Consider the following 22,733-nt stretch of genomic DNA (forward strand, 5'->3'; position numbering starts at 1 on the left):
TGTGTAAGTCTATGCCTGCATAGTATTTTAATCAAAGAATTTCGACAATTTTTCGACGATGTACATACAATGAAAGTATACACACACCTACATCCATACACCCACGTCCACACCTACATACACTTAAGTGAACATAATTACGCGCGCACACAATGCTTGCTCTATCTTTTCTTTCTGTCTGTCTCTGTTTGTCTGTCTGTCCCCCTCTCTCTCTCTCTCTCTCACCAAGACTCCATATCAACAATGTTTTCCTTTTTCTTTAAAGCAGTCTACTCCGCAATTGACTGTTAACAGTCTTGGTCTGTAAGTCGTTTACACTGCTCTCAGTATCAAGTTTCTACTGTAAAAATAGTTACAGCTAATGGATGTATACGATAAACACTTTACACTACATGCTACTAATGGTTATAACTGTGCTGTGTTTTTTCATCTTACCAGCGTGTAGCCAAATTACACGGATTAAAATAAATCTGTCTTCCCTATATACAAATAGATGACTAACTAAACTTAATCGCTATGAGACAACCATTACTATCTCGCGACTGCGCGAAGAGACACAGATTTTCGGTCAAACGTCAAACATCTGTCGGTACAGAATTGCTCTTGATACAATTTGCTGCTAGTCTGTCCTAGATATTACCGGAAAAGCTTTCAAGCCTTCTCTTGTTTTATGCTTGTCGAACATGGCAACAAACGATTACCAAGGAATTTCATTCCGCAAAAGCAGTCATAAATGTATGATTTCAATTCTAAAATAATCAATTATTCAAATTAAATGCTGTAGAAATTTTGTCCTTTGTGAAACTTTATTCTTTATGTATAAAGCATTAGGTGAAAATAATGCCTTTTTCCGTAAGTCTGCAGTTCCCAACGATCACGATAGTCGGAGAAGTCCTTCATTCAGTACTAACTTTTCCTAATTCACTTGTTAGTTTCAAGTATTCTGTGTGTACGCACACGCGCACGTGCACGTGCATGCGAAGTACGTTCATGATTATCCTTTCCTTTCACGAATGTAACTCCATCTTCAACTACTATCGTGTTTTTTTTATATATAGAGAGAGAGCTTTTAAGCACCACACACACACATGCGTACAGACGCACACACATTATATATAACAGAAGTATTAGATTAAACTGGCTATTTGTCTATCATACTTAATGTATATCCATCGCAAAAATGCAAATATACTGTTGTTTTCCGAAGATGATATATTTTATGGACGTTCTGTGTTTAAAAACACAAATATATCAGTAACTGACGAAAATCGTCTACTAGCAGCTACGAGAATGCTAGATGCATAATTCAACCTCGTCGGGTTTTGTCAGTAGCATGTACTCTGTCAATCGTCTGCTAAAACAAAATTTATCGCTACAGGTATAAGAAAACAGTAATTGAACAATAAACAGAGTTGCAGGTGGCCGCCCGGCTGAATAAAGTATGATATACAGATGGCTATTTTAACCTAATACTGCTTCTTTTGCATATAATGGATTTTAATCAGCCGGGTAGCTAATTGCAACATCAGTGATTATTCAGTCTCGTATTTGAGAAATATTTCTGTATGCATAGCTCTTGCCGAAGCGCATTTATCTTCAGACATACAGGGTGTTTGGGCTAAATTTGACAATTTTTTATGTATCTTTTGTCAGCTTGTTGTATTGATGTACAGTCAACAGCTTTGACTGGTGAAAAAAAGTTTACAGAAAAGTTGAGATGATATGGGGGACCAGAAGCCATCTAAATATTGGAAAGGAGTCACCCATATCATGATGATTCGCGCTAGGTATGAAAATGCCGACAACTGCTGTTCAATGTTCTGTGAACACTGTAAAGGCTGTAAGACGTGGCATGGACAGCTGCAACGGAAGACTACAAGACCGTGGCTAACAGGAATTCTGACAGCGTCCACACGCCGTAATTCATCCAACAACTAACTAACATAGCCTTAGGCTTAATTCAGATGACTATGTGAATCTGCTGCAGATTGTGGTCAATCCCTGGCTGAAGAAGGTAACTGATGGAAGACCATAGGTGTGGCAACAGGGTTTGGCTCCTTACCATATCTCTGGAAAGAATCAGAAGTGGTCGTCGGAGAATTTTCACGACTTCAACAATCCCAATTTCTAACCTCTTAATCCCCCCAATTGTAATCCCATAGAACACTATATGCGGGACACGGTTGAGAAGGACATCAACTGCATTGCCCGTGACACCAAGGTCAAGCTGGTGGCTCAGACCAAGGATGTGTCCATAGATCTTCCCAGGGAGACAGTGAAGAATGCATGCTCCAAGTTCCGGAGTTGTCTTGAAGCCGTGGCGGAAGCTGAGGCTGGTTACTATGAGAAAACTGTCATCTCCCAGCAATAATCTAGTTGATATTTTTTGATTTTTTAAAAATACTTCTATTTTTGAGTGAGATGCTTTCTTTCCCTTTTATGCAAACTGTCAATTTAGCCCTGTCAATGATGGAGAAGTACACATCTAAGTATACTGTCTTTTGTACATATAGAAAAGAAAGAAGCCATGAAGAGTTGCTATCTACATCCGTGAAGATGTCATACTCTTAACTCTGTTGTCGCATTCAAACTCGATCGTTAAGAGGGAAAACAGTAACTATCCGCTCCTATCTCCCTCCTCTTTCTTTCCCTCTCCTTTTCTTCATTCCTATCAACTCTATACGACTTCCACTCCCACATATTTGACCTCATCTTTCCCTTTCTTACTTGACTGCTTTATTTCAAATATTTTTTTTTTATTCTGTTCTTCCGGCTTCGCTTTTCATTTCAGCTCACAACTAAGGTGAGTTCGAAATTCACACTCACTGATGGTCGCTCTCAGTAACTGCCTTTCGCTTACGGAGTTCTTGTTTTTATAACTATCGAAAAGCAGCCAGAAGGATAGACATATTGTTGAGAACAAATGATTTCGTTGGAGGTCTGTTACCTACATTCCAGCCAGTGGTGGCCTAGAAGAGGTTAGAAGGGTCAAGTGGCAAAGACATTATTCTGCTTAGCGAAGGCATCTGGGAAATGTATAACTGCTGTCATTCACAGAAAAACTATTGCTTTACCGTGAGAAAAGCGCTGTTGAAGTGTTAAGTGAAATTTGGCAATCGAGGATCGAATCCACGCTATGCCTGCATGAAGCCACTACAAATACATTGTGGAATAAAATGTTTATCTACTGTCATGGAAAGGTGTAACTGTAAAAATGCAGAATTATCGGAGTAATGGGCATCCAAAAAAGTATGTATGTATAGAAATGTATGAATGAAGTCTTTGAGGTTGAAGATTCAAATTAAGGAAGTGCAATAATAATGTTTAGCAGTTCAAAACTGTGAGTAGTGAAATGCAGAATTAGGTCAGCTGATCGTGAGAATTAAATACCGATCGCTTCGCTAAAAAATGCAGGCGGTATGGGTTATTTAAATAAAATAGTAATATGTAGTAAATAGAAGGATCCATTGGAGAGGCCCTAGTATCGATTTTTTTTTCAACAATCTAAGTATGTCACGAGGTTTCCAGACATGAGTTTTAACTCACATGTGAAATAAAGTGATATTGTCTGCAAAAATTAGAAATTGGACACACAAAAGATCAATATTCAAAATAATCGAACACAATGAAATGGGTTATTTCCCTTCAGTGTTAAAAAAAACATTGTGTAGGTGCTATGGGTTATTTCCCTGGGTGTTAAAAAAAATTAGTTATATGAGGTAAATATAAAGGTCCCTTCCAGGGGCCTATTATCGATTTTTTCAACAATCTAAGTATGTCACAAGGTTTCCAGACATGAAATCTACTAACGTTTCAAGTTTCATCAAAATCAATAAAACGATGTCGGAGGACATCACCCATTTTCCACATATGTAGTAGAATGTTTAAAAATAATAAATTTTTACTCTACAAAAGTATAGAGTAACTAGTCAGATTAATGTAAATTTATTTATATATATATATATATATAATGGAAGTTCCTGGAAGGTCTAGCATTCCACTTTGGGATTGAAAACTATACCAACTACCAGACTGGACATCATTGTATAGTACCAAAGATCCCGCCCTCTTCGTATAGAGTTAAGTATCCGATACTGTAACAATTTAGGGTTCAAAAACCCGCTAGTTTTCAATACCTTGCCAGAGCTACTCAGAGGTCTACGATGTGTAGATGTGGATATGTTCAAAGAACAATTAGACAAATTTTTATTTGATATATTAGATGAACTCCACATCAATGTAAGAACCGGAAAGAAGAGCAGCTCTGTCCAACTTGCTGCTTCGCTAGAGACTGAAGTAAGAATAGAGTCGAAAATAAACGAGCATTCGTGCTGTCGACAACCTCTAGTTGAAATCAATAAGAGATCTCACACACACACCTCATTTGCTGAACAGCGATGATATTTTATTACCGATTTTGTAATGTTATGGAGAATCCAAAGTTAACATTTTTGCAGCTCAGCAAATAATATGGTAAAGCTTTGGCAGCTAGACGAACTCTTTTTTAAAATTTGGCAGTTCACCACTGTTTTCTCTTTCTCTATATATATATATATATATATATATATATATATATATATATATATATATATATATATATATATTATATATATATATATCAGTATTCACATTTTTGTCATATTTAACACCATTGAATGTGTGTTATACTATTATTATATATTAGAATGCCAGCCTAACTGAGCAATGCGATTTCAAAACCCATCAAAGGTCTACATTGTGGCATTGCACCAAAATAAATATTCTAGTAATATTCTCTAATATATAAAGTAGGTGGGTTAACAGAAGCAAACTGGTTGATGTGTTATTGACCCGATGATCATTCGTTTGTACTGTATCTAACACTGTACCAAGCACATAACATTGCTCCGTTTAATAACCCGACTGACAAAAAAATTAATTTATCCCAGAGATTCTATTTCCATCTATATGAAAGAACAATTGTGGGGGTCTTAGTTCGATTCCAGGACCGGGCTGTGTGTCGTGTTCTTGAGCATGGCACTTTTATTTCCTGTTGCTCCAGTTCACTCAGCTGTACAAATGAGTTGCGACATCACTGGTGCTAAGCTGTATCGGCCTCTACATTTCCCTTGGACAACGTTGGTGGAGTGGAGAGAGGAGACTGGTATGCTGGTCTTCCCCAAGCAACCTTGCCCGGAGGAGAACTTATATCCAGTAACTCCTCGACTATCGCGGGTGTTACGTTCCAAAACCTCCCACACAAATAATTAAAATCTAAAAGAATATAAATATCTATCAGCCGCAGAAACCTGGATAAACTGAGGAGTCCGCGATATAAATATACATATATTGGCCAGAAAAATCAGCGAGGTACTGAGTGCGTATATACAATATGTGTGTGTGTGTGTGTGTGCGTGATTGCCATGGGTCAGACAGAATTTATCAAGGCAGATTTTCTTCGTCCAGATGCCCTTTCAGTCACCAGCCCTTTACTTACTTCCAAGCTAGGTAATATTTCTTCATAGCCAGACATGTCCTTGTAGAAAATTTGAAATGAATTACACTGCCTGTATGATAGTGACAATCATTTACAACTATCGTACGATGTCAAGACAAGGACACAAACACTCATTCGCATACATATATTTTTTGCTTTTTTTTTTTTTTGTTATTTCAGTCACTAGACTACAGGCATGCAGGGGTACCGCCTTGAAGTGTTTTAGTCGAATGAATTGACCGAAGTATTTATTCTTTTTCTATGCCTGCTACTTATTTTATAAGTCACTTCCGCCGAATCGCTAAGTTACGAAGTCGTAAACAAACCAACGCCGGTTGTCCATACACACACGTATACATACAGCTGTATGTAAATACACATCTATATACACACGTAAAAACACCATTTGGGCGTGGCCGTTGCCAGTACCACCTGACTGGCCCTCGTGTCGGTGGCCCGTAAAAGCACCCACTACACTCTCGGAATGGTTGACGTTAGGAAGGGCATCCAGCTGTAGAAACTCTGCCAAATCAGATTGGAGCCTGGTGCAGCCATCTGGCTCACCAGTCCCCAGTCAAACCGTCCAACCCATGCCAGCATGGAAAGCGGACGTAAAACGATGATGATACTAGCATACACGTGTGTGTGTCCCCTAGTGGTCTGGGACTTGTATTCACAACTTTAAGAACATGATTTTGACTTCCAGACTTGACGGTGTATTGTGTTCTTGAGCAAAACACTTCATCTCATGTTGCAGTCTCAACTGTAAATGAGAAACCATGCGACGGGTTGGTGTCCCGTTCTGGGGAATCCTGTGATCTGGGTCACATATACGCCATGGAAACTGGATCTATCCAAGGAACTTGAGATAGTAATGTCCAAGATATATGAAATTTGTGAACAAACAGTGAAACGATCCGTCACGATGCTCTCTTTTTTCTTCCAAACACCAATAGAAAAAGTTTTAGTTTAGCTACAAGAAAGCTTTGTATTATTATTGTTGTTGCTGAGTTCAAAATCCCACTGAGGTCGACTTTGCCTTTAATCCATTCTAGGTCGATGAAATAAGTACCAGTTATGCACAGGAGTCGATATAATCGACTAGCCCCCTTCCCTTAAAATCAAGACCTTGTGCCTAGAGTAAAAATTATTATTGCTACGTTCTGAATTCAAAATCCACCCAGGTCGACTTTGCATTTCATCCTTTCGGTGTTGATAAATTAAGCGCCAGTTAAACACTGGGGTCGATGTAATCGATTAATCCCCTCCCCACAAATTTCAGGCCTTGTGCTTTTAGTAGAAAGGATTATTATTTTTTTTCTTTTCTGATTCACGCTATGTTGTGCATAAACACAAACACAGTTTTTTAAACTACTGCAAGTCAATGATTATAGAAAAAAACCGTGGAGGAAAGGAGTTAAGAATATTCTGGGGAGCAAAAGTCATAGTAATGCTAGAAATTTTATAAAAATGGAGGTTGAACTATCTCAATGCTAATCAGCCGAATGACCTGTCTATGGAGGCAGTCTAGGATGTGCGTGGGCAACTGCAGCAGCACTGTTCTTGAAGTGGGAGCGGGACATCATTTTGTTTGACATCTGTACAATTAGTAGCATGGAAAGGAGTGTTGTGGGTGTGAAGAATTCCAGTATTTGACATGTTGTCTTGGCTATGTTAAGGATGTGCTTTCTCCAGGAGAGATCCTAAGTGACAGAGGATCCTAACAGTTAAAGCGATTATGGTGATTGTCTCTGCTGCTGGTGTTTCAGCGAGATGAGACTGATGTCTCAATGTGAGTGTGTCTATTGATACCCAAGAAGTCAAGACTGACACAATCTATTTGGAAGATGCTTTTGAGGTCTCTGTTTAATGACAGTGTAACAGTAAAACTTACTGGCAACTCACTGGACTTAATCCAATGCCTGCTTTAACTCCACCACCTAACACTCATGTATCTTTAGTGCTGCCCACTCTGTTACAAGAATTCAGGCCTCCAGTCTAGGGCTGTTTCTCATCAGTCTTAAAGGCCTTCAAAAATGTATAGGCATTACTCTATTTTCAGACTTAACCATTAAAAAAAAAAAATACTATTTTCTTCTAAAATCTACACTATAGTAGTTATTGAAGAGGAAACTAATTAAATGCTGTACTTAGGTCTTGGACCCAAGATGTATGCTGCTGCAGCCTGGGTCAATGCTGGAATTCTATCATATGATCGTTTGTTATGTCAAGATATGTTGCTGTTACTCCACTCTGCAGTCTATTTTTAATGCATGAATTAAGACTGATAATGGCCAGTTCAGAGACGGCCAAGACAGATTCAATCAACACAACAATCTTGATTACTGGAAGGTGGGTTACCCAAAATTAAATTTAGTCTTTGTAGCTATCATAAAATTGTCTCTGCACGACTTACAACCTGGGGCTTCTTGTTATCGTTAAAAATTTTGAACAAAATTTCGATCAAGTTACATTGGTTCTAAATTTCAAAGTCAGGCTTCATATAAACAGTTAAAAAGATTTTAGCTGAATCAAGACATTAACTGAATTAACCAGTGAAAGTATTTATATATGTATGGTTATCATATTAAAGTGAATTTTGTATATATTTTATTCATGTCACATGACAGTTTTCTAACTTTGGACATGCCTAGCCAGTTTTTGGGATGGTGAAAAAAAAAAATTGTGGTATATTTCACTTCCTCTATACATGTTCTTGCTCTAATTGAAATGTACAAAATTACTAGATGAACTTTTTTTTAAATTTATGCCCCACCCTTCTTTGGTACACATTTTTCAATGGTGCAGTTTTATCTAAAATATAACCTTACAGATATATTTCTGTAATCATGAAATCAAATTTGAAAGAGACTAAAACATTTTTTAATCATTAGTGTCATTTATTTATTTTCATTTTAGTACCTAAGGTATCTGCCACTAGTTAGAATCTTAAACCAACTATTATTATAGGGTACTCTTGGTTATTCCTATGTGAATAAACCAAACAACAGAAGTAGATAATTTGTAGCAACAGTTTAACCCTTTCGTTACTATATTTCTGACCAAAATATACCCCTTATGTGTTTCAATTAATTTCTAACATAATCATAAATTTAGTCTGGTTTCAATAAACAACTATAACTTTTTTATTTATCAATATATTAATGTGATTTTTGGAAGATAATTTAATGAAATGTTCTCAACCAATTCTATACTATAATTTTTGTCACAAAGTGACTAATTGCAGGTAGATACAGGTAAATTCAACAAAATATAAAATTATTAAAATTTTGTTCAAACATCGCTATAGAAAATGGGTTATTAGCTAATATTCAATTGGGTATACAACAAAATTTTACGATAGAATTTGTTATTCTGGGTAACTTTCTGATACCCATAATAATATTTATGGCAAAATAGTTTTAATTTCATTTAAGGTTGTGGGAAACCACTAACTATCCTTTCTTTTGCTTTGTTTACATTTAGCGTAACGGTTCGTTTCTGCCGTAATGATTTCAAATAGGCTCATTCGAAAAAGTAAAAAGAAATAGTCTAAGGCTTTACTCTCTTGGGAAAGTCTGTGGCTTGGTCCAGTTTCTTCAGAAAAATCACCAAAAGAAACAGTTTTTAAATTTTCACTCCATTCAGGTGCCAATTCATTTTCTTTAACGTTGTCAGAGCTCTCAGATTCACTGTTTTCACTTTCGGAAAATGAAATATCAGATTCATTATCAAATACCACGTGCTTTTTTTTTTTTCAGTCATAGAGTTAGATTTATCAAGGTCTTCAGTAGAAAATCCTTTGAATTCTGACTCGCTGCTTGATATAATGAAATTCATATCCATTTTTTGTCAGAATTACAAATTTTGAAAACACAATAGGAACAAATTTCAGAAAAAAATCTCCCAAAATTTACGGAATTAAAATTACACTTTGATCGTTGTACAAAACTGTAGATGAACTGTTTACGAAGTATAATCACTTGTTTTCATGAATGTACTAAAGAGATTTGCTCTGATATTCTCATTTAAATATGAATAGGTAAATACGGGCGGGTTTGGATGGTTTCGTCACATTAGCCAAAATTTTCTTTGGGCGGCTTCGTAACGAAAGGGTTAAATTACTACAATTACTAAATTGCCAGAACCTAGCAATATGTTATTGTCTGGACAATACTGATTTAAAATTTAGGAACTAAAATATGAAGTGAGTTTTAAAAAGGAGAGGACTTCTAATTTGAACAATAAAATGACAGAATTACTGTAAAATTAATAAGTTTATAGCAATAACTTCATTTTACCAATTAACAAATAATAACACTGTAATTTTTGTCTGGTCACATGTTATTTCTTATTTGCTTCTATCTGAAAATCAGAGAAAATGACTACTATTCCCTGCAAAATTTGCTTTTGTGACCTGGACATCAATGTTTTGAAACCAACCTATTTTCCAATACATTTCAGACAGATTCAGCACTGAGTTGTTGAAGCAGAAATACTGTTATAGTAAATATTCTGCTCAATACCACAGATTTGCTTGACCATAACCACTTGAGTATGTCCCCTAGTGGCTAAAAATATGAGCATTTCTGATCATGAGCAGTAGGAGAGCATCAAAGCCATGTGTAAAGAGGAATTCTTTGGAGTTTAAATAAATATAACAAAAGCAAAGTTTGAAGGAAATATTAAATATTTTTCATGCTTTCTAGAGATAAACAAATAGGAAACAGTTGCTACCCATAGACAAAATCATGTTCCAGTGTAATTTCTCATATTATAGAAAAAGAATGTCATTGAATTGTTCCTAGCATAGCTGCTAAGTGACTATAGAGCCAACCTCTGTGTGATTTGAAATCAGGAAAAAAAAAAAAAAAAAAAGAAAAAGATGTAATTAAAAAACCACAGGAGTTTATTTTGTCTAAAATTACCATCACTGCCAAACCTGCATTTCCATTAATAATTCATTAATATAATTTGTTGTCATAATATTTTTCTCTCATACAGTTTATGATTTTAAACTTATCTTTGTAGACTTCAACTGTCATTGGTACTAGCTGCAGTAGAAGTGTCTACTGATTTATTTAGTCTTATGATGACAAGTTCTTGTTCTTTGTCACTTTAAAATAAAAACAAGATGTTCCATGTCCACTTATCTCACCACGGTATCCCTCACACTTTTAGAAAAACTATTCTTCAGTAACTAGTAAGCCAAGTATTTATTTTAGTAATAAAACCCACATTAACTGTACGGTGTGGGCAAGGGGGTGTTTAACAGCTGTTAAAATTAATTGGCTATCCCTTTAGCTTATCAGTTACGAATTTAGAACTTTTTGGTAAAATAAAATGTAGTGAAACAAACCCAAATATCTAATACTGACGCATAGATAATCTGTTTCCATATTAGGAACCAAAGGAACAAATATGGAATGAGGTAAAGTCTTCTATGAAGATGATGACAATGTTTGAGATGGTGTAAGAAAACAGACCAAAAAGATTTAAAATGTATATGAAGCCCAGCTGCTCTCATCCAGAAGCTTTCTCAGCATAATTATAGCTACACATATAACATGTCATTAAGAAAAGATGTTACATAACAGGTTGAAACCATTAAGAAATAAATTTATGTCATAAAACAAACAAAAAGGCAGAATCAAGTCATTGAGCATTAAATTATTAGAACTTAAATATAATAACCAAACTGCCTTCTAAAAACATGTGATATGGATACTATAAGAAGTTCAAGCACTAGTCTAATAACAGATTCCAAATGTACCCAATATACAGTAAAAGGCCTTGATACCATTAGCAATTTCTGAAGTAATATTGAGTTTGTTTATTGTTACTTAGTGCAGAGTGTTACTAGATTATCTCAGAAATACTTCCTAATAACCTTGTAACTTGTTATGTAAACAGCCAACCTCCAAATGTGCATTGTATTTATATAAATACAGACACACAATTCCTTAATCCTTTGAGGAAATATAGTTTGTAACAAAACTGCTTCTTATTGACAAATAAATATGGTGATGATAGATGCCTATAAATTCTAATTACAAATGTAACTAGTTTCATATGTATACTACTAGTATTTTGCAACCATGCTTCTGCTACTCTATCGTTATCAACCATTAACAGTATTAACTTATACAATATATTACCTACTTATAAAATTAATATAAATGATATATATAAAGCATACAAATCCTTTAAAAATTACTGATAAAAGATTTTACTCAATATTTGAAAAGTGATGAATTTATTTGATCCAATAATTCCATACAAGTGATGCTATATGCATTCAGACTCATCAGCTTTTTGCTTTATATAGGTAGAATATAATTCTCGAGTTCAAAAGAGAGAGTAAATTAAGGAAGGAAGCAAACCAATGCAAGAGATGTATCTTGACAGAAATGGTAACCATTTCAACAGAGCTGTATAAATGATAGAGAAACAGATATGCACCAGACAATCTTGAGGCCGCTGAAAGGCTAAACAGTGGCTCAGTTCCACCATGCATATGAATGCAAAATCAGCTTGCCTGCAAATTGTACAGCACACACAGAAAATAGTATAAATAGAAAAAATAAAAATTCAAAACATTACTGAAGCAACATTGGAGCAGGATGGAGGGAAGGCATTGTAGTTACAATAAAAAGGGATCTTGCTATTCTTTAAGCTTTATAAAATGTTAGAAGAAAGAGAAGAAAAGAAAAGCAAAGAGAAAAGGATATATAAGCAGGATAGTGTCTTTATGTCTGTATTGAATCAGTTTCAGCTTGATGTAGAACCAGCATGGATGACATACAGACCTGTCAAGAAATTACTGTCTAGCAAAATATCAATGTTGGCTCAATGATAACCAACTTTCACATGTGGTAAACAATGTTCTCAGTAAATTCTCCATTTGTTTTAATACAATCAATTTTTTCTTTTTTGATATATTTTATTATTAAATTTATTAGATGATCCACAAATGAATTGTGGCAAGAAATTTTTCTCATGTTGAGTGGCAGATGAAACTGAATGTGTTTAAATCAAGTCAACATTTGAGAAGAACGATGAGACAGGCTCTTGATGTACACCGTACTTAAAACTCATCTGACCTGAATAAGAAAATAGAAAATGCAGTTAATATGAAGTAAAGAAAATTTGACATTCTTAGATATCAAGTAAAACAAGTCTTAATTAACAACATCAAGGAAAGAGCACCATACGAGCATGATCATTGACAGAGTGGCTAACCGGTTTCCGTGCCAGTGGCATTTAAAAGGCACCATTCGAGCGTGATCGTTACCAGCGTCACCTTACTGGCACTTGTGCCCGTGCTAGTACGGTGCCAAGAGCACCATCTGAGTGTGATCGTTGCCAGAGCAGCCAACTGGCTTCCATGCCAGTGGCACGTGTAAAAGGATTCGAGCGAGATCATTGCCAGTACCGCCTGACTGGCCCCTGTGCCAGTGGCACGTAAAAAGCACCCACTACACTCTCGGAGTGGTTGGCATTAAGAAGGGCATCCAGCTGTAGAAACTCTGCCAAATCAAGATTGGAGACTGGTGCAACCATCTGGTTCGCCAGCCCTCAGTCAAAATCATCCAACCCATGCTAGCATGGAAAGCGGACGTTAAACGATGATGATGAAAAAAAAAATATTAAATATAAAAATGTATTAAAACATCTTCAAAAATCAAACCATCAAAATAAGCAACTCTATACTTGAGAAAATAATTTTCAAAATCAGAATTTCTATATTTAGATTTTCAAGAATGCTTTAGCTTTTATCTCTGAACACTAACATTAATATTAGATGTCAATAAATGGCCATTAAAACAGCTACTGGGCTTTTATCAAGTAACATAAAAACAGCTTTATTTCTGTCAGTAGCATCTCTGCCTATCTCCTAACAGCATTCTTATAAACCTTTACTTCCAAAAGAAATCATCAGTCATACACTCTCTACTATTCTCTTTAACAGTCAAATTTGATTTAATATTATGCTATCTGAACATTATCAAATTTGCACAGCTTAACTTTTAAACTATTACATGAATAAATTTCATTTCAGATTAAACTTATCTTCAAGCTAGTTTCTCCACATGAATTTATTTTCAACTATGAAATTATGTATGTCAAGCTTCTCTTCAAAAACACCCAAATGATGGAGACAATTACAAACTCTTGGTACTTGACTCATTAGCATAAAATATAGGATTAAAAAAAAAAAACTTTCACCAGCAATGATTCCATCAGTATGCCATGATAATGATCCCAGACATTTGAAAATGACAGAAACCATGTTAGCTTTTGAACTTAATATTAGTAAAACCTTAGATCAATTCACATCGTCTATACTTGAAAATATATATTATACTAATGGGTATATGTTAAACACTAATATCTCTTTCTATAAACTGGGATGGGATTTTTTTCTTACTACTGTTCTCTTCAATGATTATCTATCAGTTACCATTAACCCTCTATCCACATGAAAGCAACTAATCTTTTAATACTGAATTTCTCACCTTAAACACTACAAACCTACTTCTTGTAGGCAATTTCTTACATATCTCATTTGTATCTGCCAAACTTACTAACTTCACAATCTATACACAAAAACATATTTTATTCAACATTTTGCTTATTACCATTTTCATAATGCAGTATATGCATAATTAAATCTTTTTCATCTCATATTTCCATTGACCTACTGTCAATGTTAAAATTCTATTAATTTCACTAATCTAACCCATTCTCCACACTTCACCATTCTAAGAGGGCATATTCTCCACCTCCTTATCCCAACACATACATAAAAATAATTTCTTCAAAACAACTGTTCTGAACAGATATTAAAATTATCGGAAAGGTTCTCAATACACTAAACTAGAAAGCCCAACATAATTTCTAGAACTATAATTTACTCAGTAACATTCACTAGAATAATCTTGAACAACCTTGTTTCTAGAAATCCACAATTTTAAATAAAAGTACAGAAAGATTTTTCAAGGACAATTATTACCAGAATCATACAAAAGTCAAAAGCAGAACAACTTTTCAAAAGGAAAGACAGTTCAGAAGTTCCAAGAATTTGAATCATTAGCTTTTTATTAAACTGATAAATACTAACCTGGATGCAAATAAAACTTTAGAGAAGTACACAGTTTGAACTTTTCTTTCGGCCCTTGTCTCTTTTTTCTGGGTTTTTCTTGTTAATTAGTCGAACCAAGTCATAAAATATCTGGGCAGAAAAAGAAACAAAGAAATACTAGGAAAATATTCCAGCCATGACAATCAAAAAGTAGTAATCTAATATGAATAAATATATTTCCAGACCATGAATTGTTAAGGATGAAAGATCCTCACTCAGTTTGATATGTGATTGTGGAAAAAAGACAAACTCTTAGCATAATAACCATTTCCAGTGCAAGTCGCCAGACATTGCATATGTAAACATTATTTAGGAAAAAAATATTGTCATCACTTAATATCCATACTGGCATGGGCTGGACAGTCTCACTGAAGCTGGCAAGCTAGAGGATCATGCCAAGTTCTACAGTCTCCTTCCGTAGGTTTCTATGTCTGGATCAACTTCCTAACACCAAATATAAAAATCAAAATGTAGAAATTTCCTGAAACCATCTTTTATATATTTCTTACATTAATATTCTGCCTAATGTGTATTTCCTCTACACATCTTGCATATTTTTCATTTGTTTCTGCAACAATTTTGTTAATTGATTAAAGTAGATTTTCAAAATTGTATCACCATGTAACTATAGGAAACTTCAAACAAATTTAGGATATATGATTCCTGTAGATTCTCAATGCCTATGAAATGATATTAGAAAAACAATCTTTATAGAAGCCCATCTTTAAATACAAATTTAAGAGCTAAAAATACTGTCATGAAAGCTGGGGCAATAATTCATTTTCTTTTCTTTGATTGGTCTTTTTGTCCAACACATACAGGGCCACGAGAAACTTTTATAACTTTATATACGTTTCATGAGGCAAGATGTGTAAATTTTGGTTTCCTTTGACCTCTTGGTCCAGGTCAGAATTACTAAAACAGAAAAAGTCATTATCATTAATAAAATATGAAGGCTGTTGGAAAATTTAACCTCTATTAGCACAGATGGCATTTTCACCAACTGACATCAAAATTTCATCTTCAAACAAATCCTGATTTAAGATATCCAATGAGCAGGCAGTACTTCACTTAGCTATTCAAACTATGGTCATTTGATTGTTTTATTAAGTTTGTTGTTCTGTAAATTTCAGTTTAGTGGCTTGTTCTGTAAAACTCCATGTTCTATATTACTCATAAGTCAGGGTTTTCACTTAAAAATTCATTTAAAATAAATACTAAATGCCACTTATCTACTGAACCTAAGTCTGGGATTGGAATTCATCTACATACACTTACAATGGTAAATGAGTGAATATAAAGGGCAGGTTGGTCATGTCAATACTCAGACTATCACAATTGTAACATCTTGGTGACATGTATTAAAACAAAAACTGCTTAAGCAAGATTCAATTCAGCTGCAACACATATGTGCCTGTAATAATATGCCATTTCATGAATTCATATATAATATGCCTTCCATGTGTATGAAACATATGCATAATTTTCTATCTGTCAGCTGTAACCAAAAGCCCATTAGATGCAGTACAAATTGTCAATCAGCAACAGCAATTTAAGAGAGCTGGATAATTTGTTTGTACAGGAATTTATCATAGAAACATTGCTATGAAACCTACAGTTCCAGGACCTAGCTACATTATATAAATAATGATGGGGTTAATATCAATAAAATAATTTTTTTTTTATTATTTAAACACTTGTTAGTACAATTGCAAATGATATTTACAAAAAGCAACATGCAACTCGAAGGGGATGCACCTTATATAAAAGTATATATGGTAACCCTATAATCTTATTCACTTCCTTACTTTAATCAAAACAAGACTTTAATTAGTGGTAAATTAATAGTCTTATAAAGGAGAAAGTTACAAAGCTGGTAAAAAATATAATATTGAAAAAAATACAAACTATGAAAGCTAATAATCTAATTAGACAAAATGGGAATCTATCTTATATACTAAAAGGCAAGTTGTCTGTCTGTGTGTTGTGTGAACCATTTCTACTGCTACAATTTTCATTTGAATTTCACCAAATTTGACATGTGTGCTCTCTTTTACTTAGAACACTTTTTCTTACAATTTTTTCCTTGAAATTCCACGCCTCCAATATAAACAGACTGCCCTCAATTCGCCTAGGATTTGAACCCACCACATCTATGCAACAGTATGCGTGTGATATCATATTAAAAGGCAAGTTGCTTGTGTGTGTGTGTTATGTAAACCACATCAACTCCTAGAATTTTCAACCGAATGTCACCAAATTTGAGGTGTGCTCTCTTTGACTTCGGATGCTTTTTCTTATCAATTTTTCCTCGAAATTCTGCACTTCCAATATAGACTACTCTCAATTCACCTAGGATTTGGCTTGAGCCAGCGAAAAAATGCGACACATACCCAGTTGGAAAGAATCAATGCTTTACTTTGTCAGCTGTGGCTAGCTCTTATCGCCTGCTCGCAAAGTCCAGCCAGCAGTATTCATTTGTAAGTTACAATTTGTCTCTGTTTTCACATGAGCACTCTTTTTCATATAATTATTCCAACATAAACTAGCCAATTCAAAACTCTTACAAAAAATTTAAAATCCTTAATTCGGTCAGTTTGATTAACATTTTTGCCAACTACATTTTACTACATATATATCATCATCATCATTGTTTTACGTCTGCTTTCCATGCTAGCATAGGCTGGACGATTTGACTGAGGTCTGGCGAACCAGATGGCTGCACCAGGCTCCAATCTGATCTGGCAGGGTTTCTACAGCTGGATGCCCTTCCTAATGCCAACCACTCCGAGAGTGTAGTGGGTGCTTTTATGTGCCACTGGCACTGGCAATGGGGGCTATGCCAGTGGCACTGGCAATGACCTCGCTCGAATGTTTTTTTTTCACGAGCCACCAGCACAAGTGCTAGTAATACAAATGGTGTTTTTAACGTGCCATCGGCACAGAGGCCAGCTTATTGCTCTGGCAACGATCTCACTCGTATGGTACTCTTAGCGCTCCACTAGCAACGGATGGCAGTCACCGAGTTTAATTTCGATTTCACTTGCCTCAACAGGTCTTCGCAAGCAGAGTTTAGTGTCCAATGAAGAAAAGGTATGCATAAGTGGGCTGGTTACACCCCTGGCATAGGCCACGGGCTATGGTCTCATTTGGCTTGCTGGGTCTTCTCAAGCACAGCATATTTCCAAAGGTCTCAGTCACTAGTCATTTCCACGGTGAGGCCTAATGTTCAAAGGTCATGCTTCACCATCTCATCCCAGGTCTTCCTAGATCTACCTCTTCCACATATTCCCTCAACCACTAGGGTTTGGCACTTTTTCACACAGCTATCTACATCCATTCTCGCCACATGACTATACCAGCGCAGTCGTCTCTCTTGAACACCACATCTGATGCTTCTTAGGTCCAACCTTTCTCTCAAGGCACTAACACTGTCGAATATGCTCACTGACATTACACATCCATCGGAGCATGCTGGCTTCATTCCTTGTGAGTTTACGCATGTCTTCAGCAGTCGCGGCCTATGTTTCAATGCCATGTAGCATGGCTATTCATACACATGCGTCATACAGTCTACTTTTTACTCTGAGCAAGAGGCCCTTTGTTACCAGCAGAGGTAAGAGCTCTCTGAACTTAGCCCAGGCTATTCTTATTCTAGCAGCTACACTTTCAGCGCACCCTCCTGACTTGGTCACCTAGGTAACAGAAGCTATCAACTACTTCTAGTTTTTCTCCCTGGAATGTGGTGGAAGTTGTTCTCTGCACATTTTCAGTGTTATTTATAGCTAGCAAGCATCTGCCACATACAAAAGCTATCCTCCCAGTTAGCCTTCTTTTGATATTGCTGCACCTCTTATGTGTCCATTGGGTACATCTTATAGGGTTTCTACATATGCCTTTTCTACAGATCGAGCAGGGCCATCTACCTGAAGGGATTTGTGGTTTGCCTGCCTTCCTACTTATTAGGACTTTGGTTTGACCGTTGCCAGCGCCGCCCCGACTGGCCTCGTGCCGGTGGCACATTAAAAAGCACCATCCGTTCGTGTCCGTTGCCAGCCTCGCCTGGCCCCCATGCCGGTGGCACGTAAAAGCACCATCCGTTTGTCAGCTCCATCTGGCACCTGTGCCGGTGGCACGTAAAAAGCACCCACCACACTCACGGAGTGGTTGGCATTAGGAAGGGCATCCAGCCGTAGAAACACTGCCAGATCAGACTGGGCCTGATGCAGCCTTCTGGCTTCACAGACCCCAGTTGAACCATCCAACCCATGCTAGCATGGAAAGCGGACGCTAAATGATGATGTTTTAGCTAGGTTGATTCTAAGGCCCTTCGATTCTAATCCTTGTTTCCACACTTGAAACTTCTCTAGTTCTGATAGTGACTCAGCAATTAGAGCAAGATCATCAGCATAGAGGAGCTCCCAGGGGGCATCCTGTCTTGAATTCCTCAGCAGATATGATCCAGCACCGTCCATTGGATGAGGGGGGAGGGGCATTTTGCTTGTATATGTATATGTGTGTGTGTAAAAGTTTTTTTATCCCCTCCCCAATCACCTGATTACAATTCTTGCTTTGTTTTCATCCCCATAACTTAGCCTTCAGGCAAAACACTCCAGTGGCTTACAAAGAATAAATCTTGGGGTCAATTTCTTCCACTAAAGGCAGTGCTGCAGCATGTCCCCAGTCACATGACTGAAATAAGTAAATGAATAAAAAACTATGCCATTTTAGTCCCGATCAACACCAGGTATCTCTACTAGTATATACAGAAAAATGTAATTTAGAATTCAGATTAGAAAATTATATGACAGCATATAATATTACAAGATCTTAACTGATATCAGCAACATCTTGCTGAGTTAGTTATAGCCCTAGGCTGACCAAAGATACTTTAACTGGAGTAGAAGTATCACCAAAATCTGTTGCAAAGGAAAAGGAGTTAAAATGGTAGGGAAACTGACCAAAACTTCATGAATGGATTTGGTAGAGACATTACCCGAATCACTGATGGCAGCTCCTGGGTGGATGTTTACCTGGAGTTTGCTAAGGCTTTTAATTCTGTGCCACAAAAAAGACTTATGGTGAAACTCTCTGCAATGGGTGTAAGAGATGATCTCTATAACTGGTTGAAGTCCTTCCTTATTGGCCGAAAAGAAGTTGTCACAGTTCTAGGACAGCGTTCTTCACCCTATGAGATGACATCTGGTGTACCACAGGGATCTGTTCTTAGCCCCCTTTTATTTGTTGCATATGTTAATGACATAGATGCTAACTTAAAGCATGCCACAGTGCTGAAATATGCAGATGACATCAAACTGTACCTCGAAATAAAGACGACAGATCCTGTACACTATAGATCTTTATTGCAATCAGACCTGGACACTATGCAGCAGTGGATCATGGACTGGCAACTCAAGCTGGCTGTGGACAAATGTACCACCATGCATTTTGGGAGGAAAAACCCAGTGTCTAATTACTCCCTCCACAACACTAATCTCAAAAAGTTTTCCTGTGAATGTGACTTGGGCATTATTGTCAACAGCGATTTGCGTTGGACAAAACACATTGCTAAAATTGCCAAGAAGGCTGAGGGTGTCTTGGCATCATTTACCAAGTCCTTTGTGAGCCGCTCTCCGGCTATCTATAGCTATGGTGCGGCCTCACCTGGAATTTGCATCACCTATCTGTAACCCCTATCTTGCCCAGGATATTAATCGTCTGGAAACCGTTCAGTGATGTGCAACCAAGAGAATACCCTCCATCAGGCATTTGCCATATTCTGAATGCCTTATTTCCCTGGGCATGGATACATTGAAACTCCGATGTCTGGCAGCTGACTTGGCAGACACCCATAAAATTATTAACCATCTTACTAACAATAACTCTAAGCACCTTTTCAAACTCCACTTGTCTAACACCTGTGGACATGTTTACAAAGTCAGAAAACAGCACAGCTCCCATGACTTTCGGAAACATTTTTTCACGCTAAGAGCTGCTGAAGCATGGAACAGACTGCCAGCATCAGATGTTAGTTGTCGGAGCACTGCATCCTTCAAAACTTCCATGCTCCCTGAGATTCGCCAACACTACACCTGATTTTCTCCCCTCCATACACACGCAAGCATGTATCTGACTCATACACTGTACACTTCCCAGACATTTGTACATTACTGCATATGCTTTATACACACTTTTGACAAGTTGTGGTGCACCTGAGCACTGCATATAATAATTTCATTATCATTATATATTATTTTTAAACAGAGAGAGAGAGAGGTGTGTGTGTGTGTGTGTGTGCGTGTTGTATATGTTTGTACCTTTTTGATATCTCATGATAGCTGTAAATGAGTGTCAGCCATACAAGAAGTGTCATTCATTTCCAATACTCTGTAAGAATATGTCTGACAATGGGGGAAATATTATCTTGCTTGGAAATAGGTGAGGGGTTTCTGAGAGGAAGGACATCCAACCACAGAAACAGAATGGTAAAGGTGGACATATGATGATTAATCATAAGCTGTATCTTACCTCATTGACATTGATTTTTGACTTGGCTGAAGTTTCCAAAAAGCCACAATTAAATTGCCTTGCCAAATTAGTACCTTGGTCTTTACCCACAACACGCTCATCCTCCAAGTCACATTTGTTACCCACTAGAAGCATGGGTACCTGTGAAAAGAATATGAAAAAAAGTTAAAATCAGAGCTATGCAGAGGATTTTTTTTTTTAATTATGGAAGGCTTTTTAATTATGGAAGGTTAAGTGATGATGAAACCTAATTTGAAATTTAATAGGTTTGGTTTGATGTATATTTCAATATGTAAAATTCTGAAAATTGAGATAATTATATAAAATACTGAAGCAAGAATACAGTTTGAAATCTAACTTCTAACCTAATTATAAATTCATTTTCAACATTAATATTATCATTCAAAAAACAAAAAAGATAATCAACAATTACCACAGCAATCAATGATGTTCAGACATAATTTTAAAAATTAGAATCATCTTAGCATAGATATAATTTGTCTACATTAAAATATATTGAAATAATTTGATTTAACAATTAGTATTTTTAAATGACAAACCAGTCATTTTAATCAGAACATTTAAGCACCGAAACAAGTCTAAGATTATATGAAGGCAAAAGCAATTCTTGCTATAGAAAGCATAACATGAATACTATCTAGAAAAACAAATGAAATTAGCAGAAATTATACACAAATGCACACAACTCAGAGTTGAAGTAACATCACTATGTTTTAAAATCTGTGGATAGAGATAATGAATAGAAAGGGATTGAGAACTAATCTCTGGTGAACACCTATTTACCACCAACATTATTTTTCAAGCACACTCAGAGTGTGAACTTAGCTCAGAGCATTTTTTTGCAACTGCCTCATTAGAAATATAGCTTCTAGGTTTGAAAGCAATCCATCTTGCTTTACGACTAAGCTAACCTTATCTTGAACTTGTCAATTTTCAAGACTGTGTAACAAAATTCAAGACTGTGTAACAAATTCAAGACTGTGTAACAAATTCAAGACTGTGTAACAAAACACTGTGTAACAAAATTTTTATTTTTTGTTTATTTTGGTCTTTGGTCAGTAAGTGTTGTTTCTTATTTGCTTCTATCTAAAATTCAAAAGGAAATTACTATTCCCTTCAAACTTTGCTTTTGTAACCTGGACATCAATGTTTCAAAACTGGTCTATTTTCCATTACATTTCAGACAGATTCAACTCTGAGTTGCTGAAGAAGAAATATTGTTATAGCAAATATTCTGTTCAACACCATAGATTTGCTTGTCAGTTGCTTGACCATAACCACTTAAGCATGTCCCTTAGTGGCTGACAATAGGTGCATCTCTAATCATGAGCAAGAGTAGCAGGAGAGCATCAAACCCATATGTTGAGAGGGATTCTTTGGAGTTTGGAATAAATGTAACAAAAGCAAAATTTGAAGGAAATATTTACCATTTTTCATGTTTTCTAGGGGTAAGCAAATAATAACAGTTGCTACCCAAGGACAAAAATCATGTCTTTTATATATATATACACACACACACACACACACACACACACACAGTGGTCAATAAAAATCTCTGTAATT

General features: G+C 36.1%; 1 protein-coding gene and 1 long non-coding RNA gene across 5 annotated transcripts in view; one reads left to right on the forward strand and one right to left on the reverse strand.

The window, feature by feature from the left end:
• Positions 1-8,378: 8,378 nt before the first annotated feature.
• On the forward strand, positions 8,379-9,743 carry LOC118762502. Its single transcript, XR_004998258.1, has 2 exons — positions 8,379-8,509; positions 9,591-9,743. It is a non-coding gene; the product is annotated as an uncharacterized LOC118762502 (long non-coding RNA).
• A 1,966-nt stretch (positions 9,744-11,709) lies between these two features.
• LOC115209907 (ras-related protein Rap1) overlaps positions 11,710-22,733 on the reverse strand; it is a 92,799-nt gene continuing 81,775 nt past the window's right edge. For all 4 annotated transcript variants that reach the window (XM_029778501.2, XM_029778502.2, XM_036501128.1 and 1 more), the window contains 3 exons: positions 21,150-21,290; positions 14,601-14,711; positions 11,710-12,579 (listed from right to left, as the gene is read on the reverse strand). In XM_029778501.2, coding sequence (XP_029634361.1) covers positions 14,619-14,711; positions 21,150-21,290 — 234 coding nt within the window. In that variant the 3' untranslated portion in view covers positions 11,710-12,579; positions 14,601-14,618. The remainder of the gene's footprint in view (positions 12,580-14,600; positions 14,712-21,149; positions 21,291-22,733) is intronic.

Source organism: Octopus sinensis, linkage group LG3, assembly GCF_006345805.1.
Source record: "Octopus sinensis linkage group LG3, ASM634580v1, whole genome shotgun sequence".
NCBI lineage: Eukaryota > Metazoa > Mollusca > Cephalopoda > Octopoda > Octopodidae > Octopus > Octopus sinensis.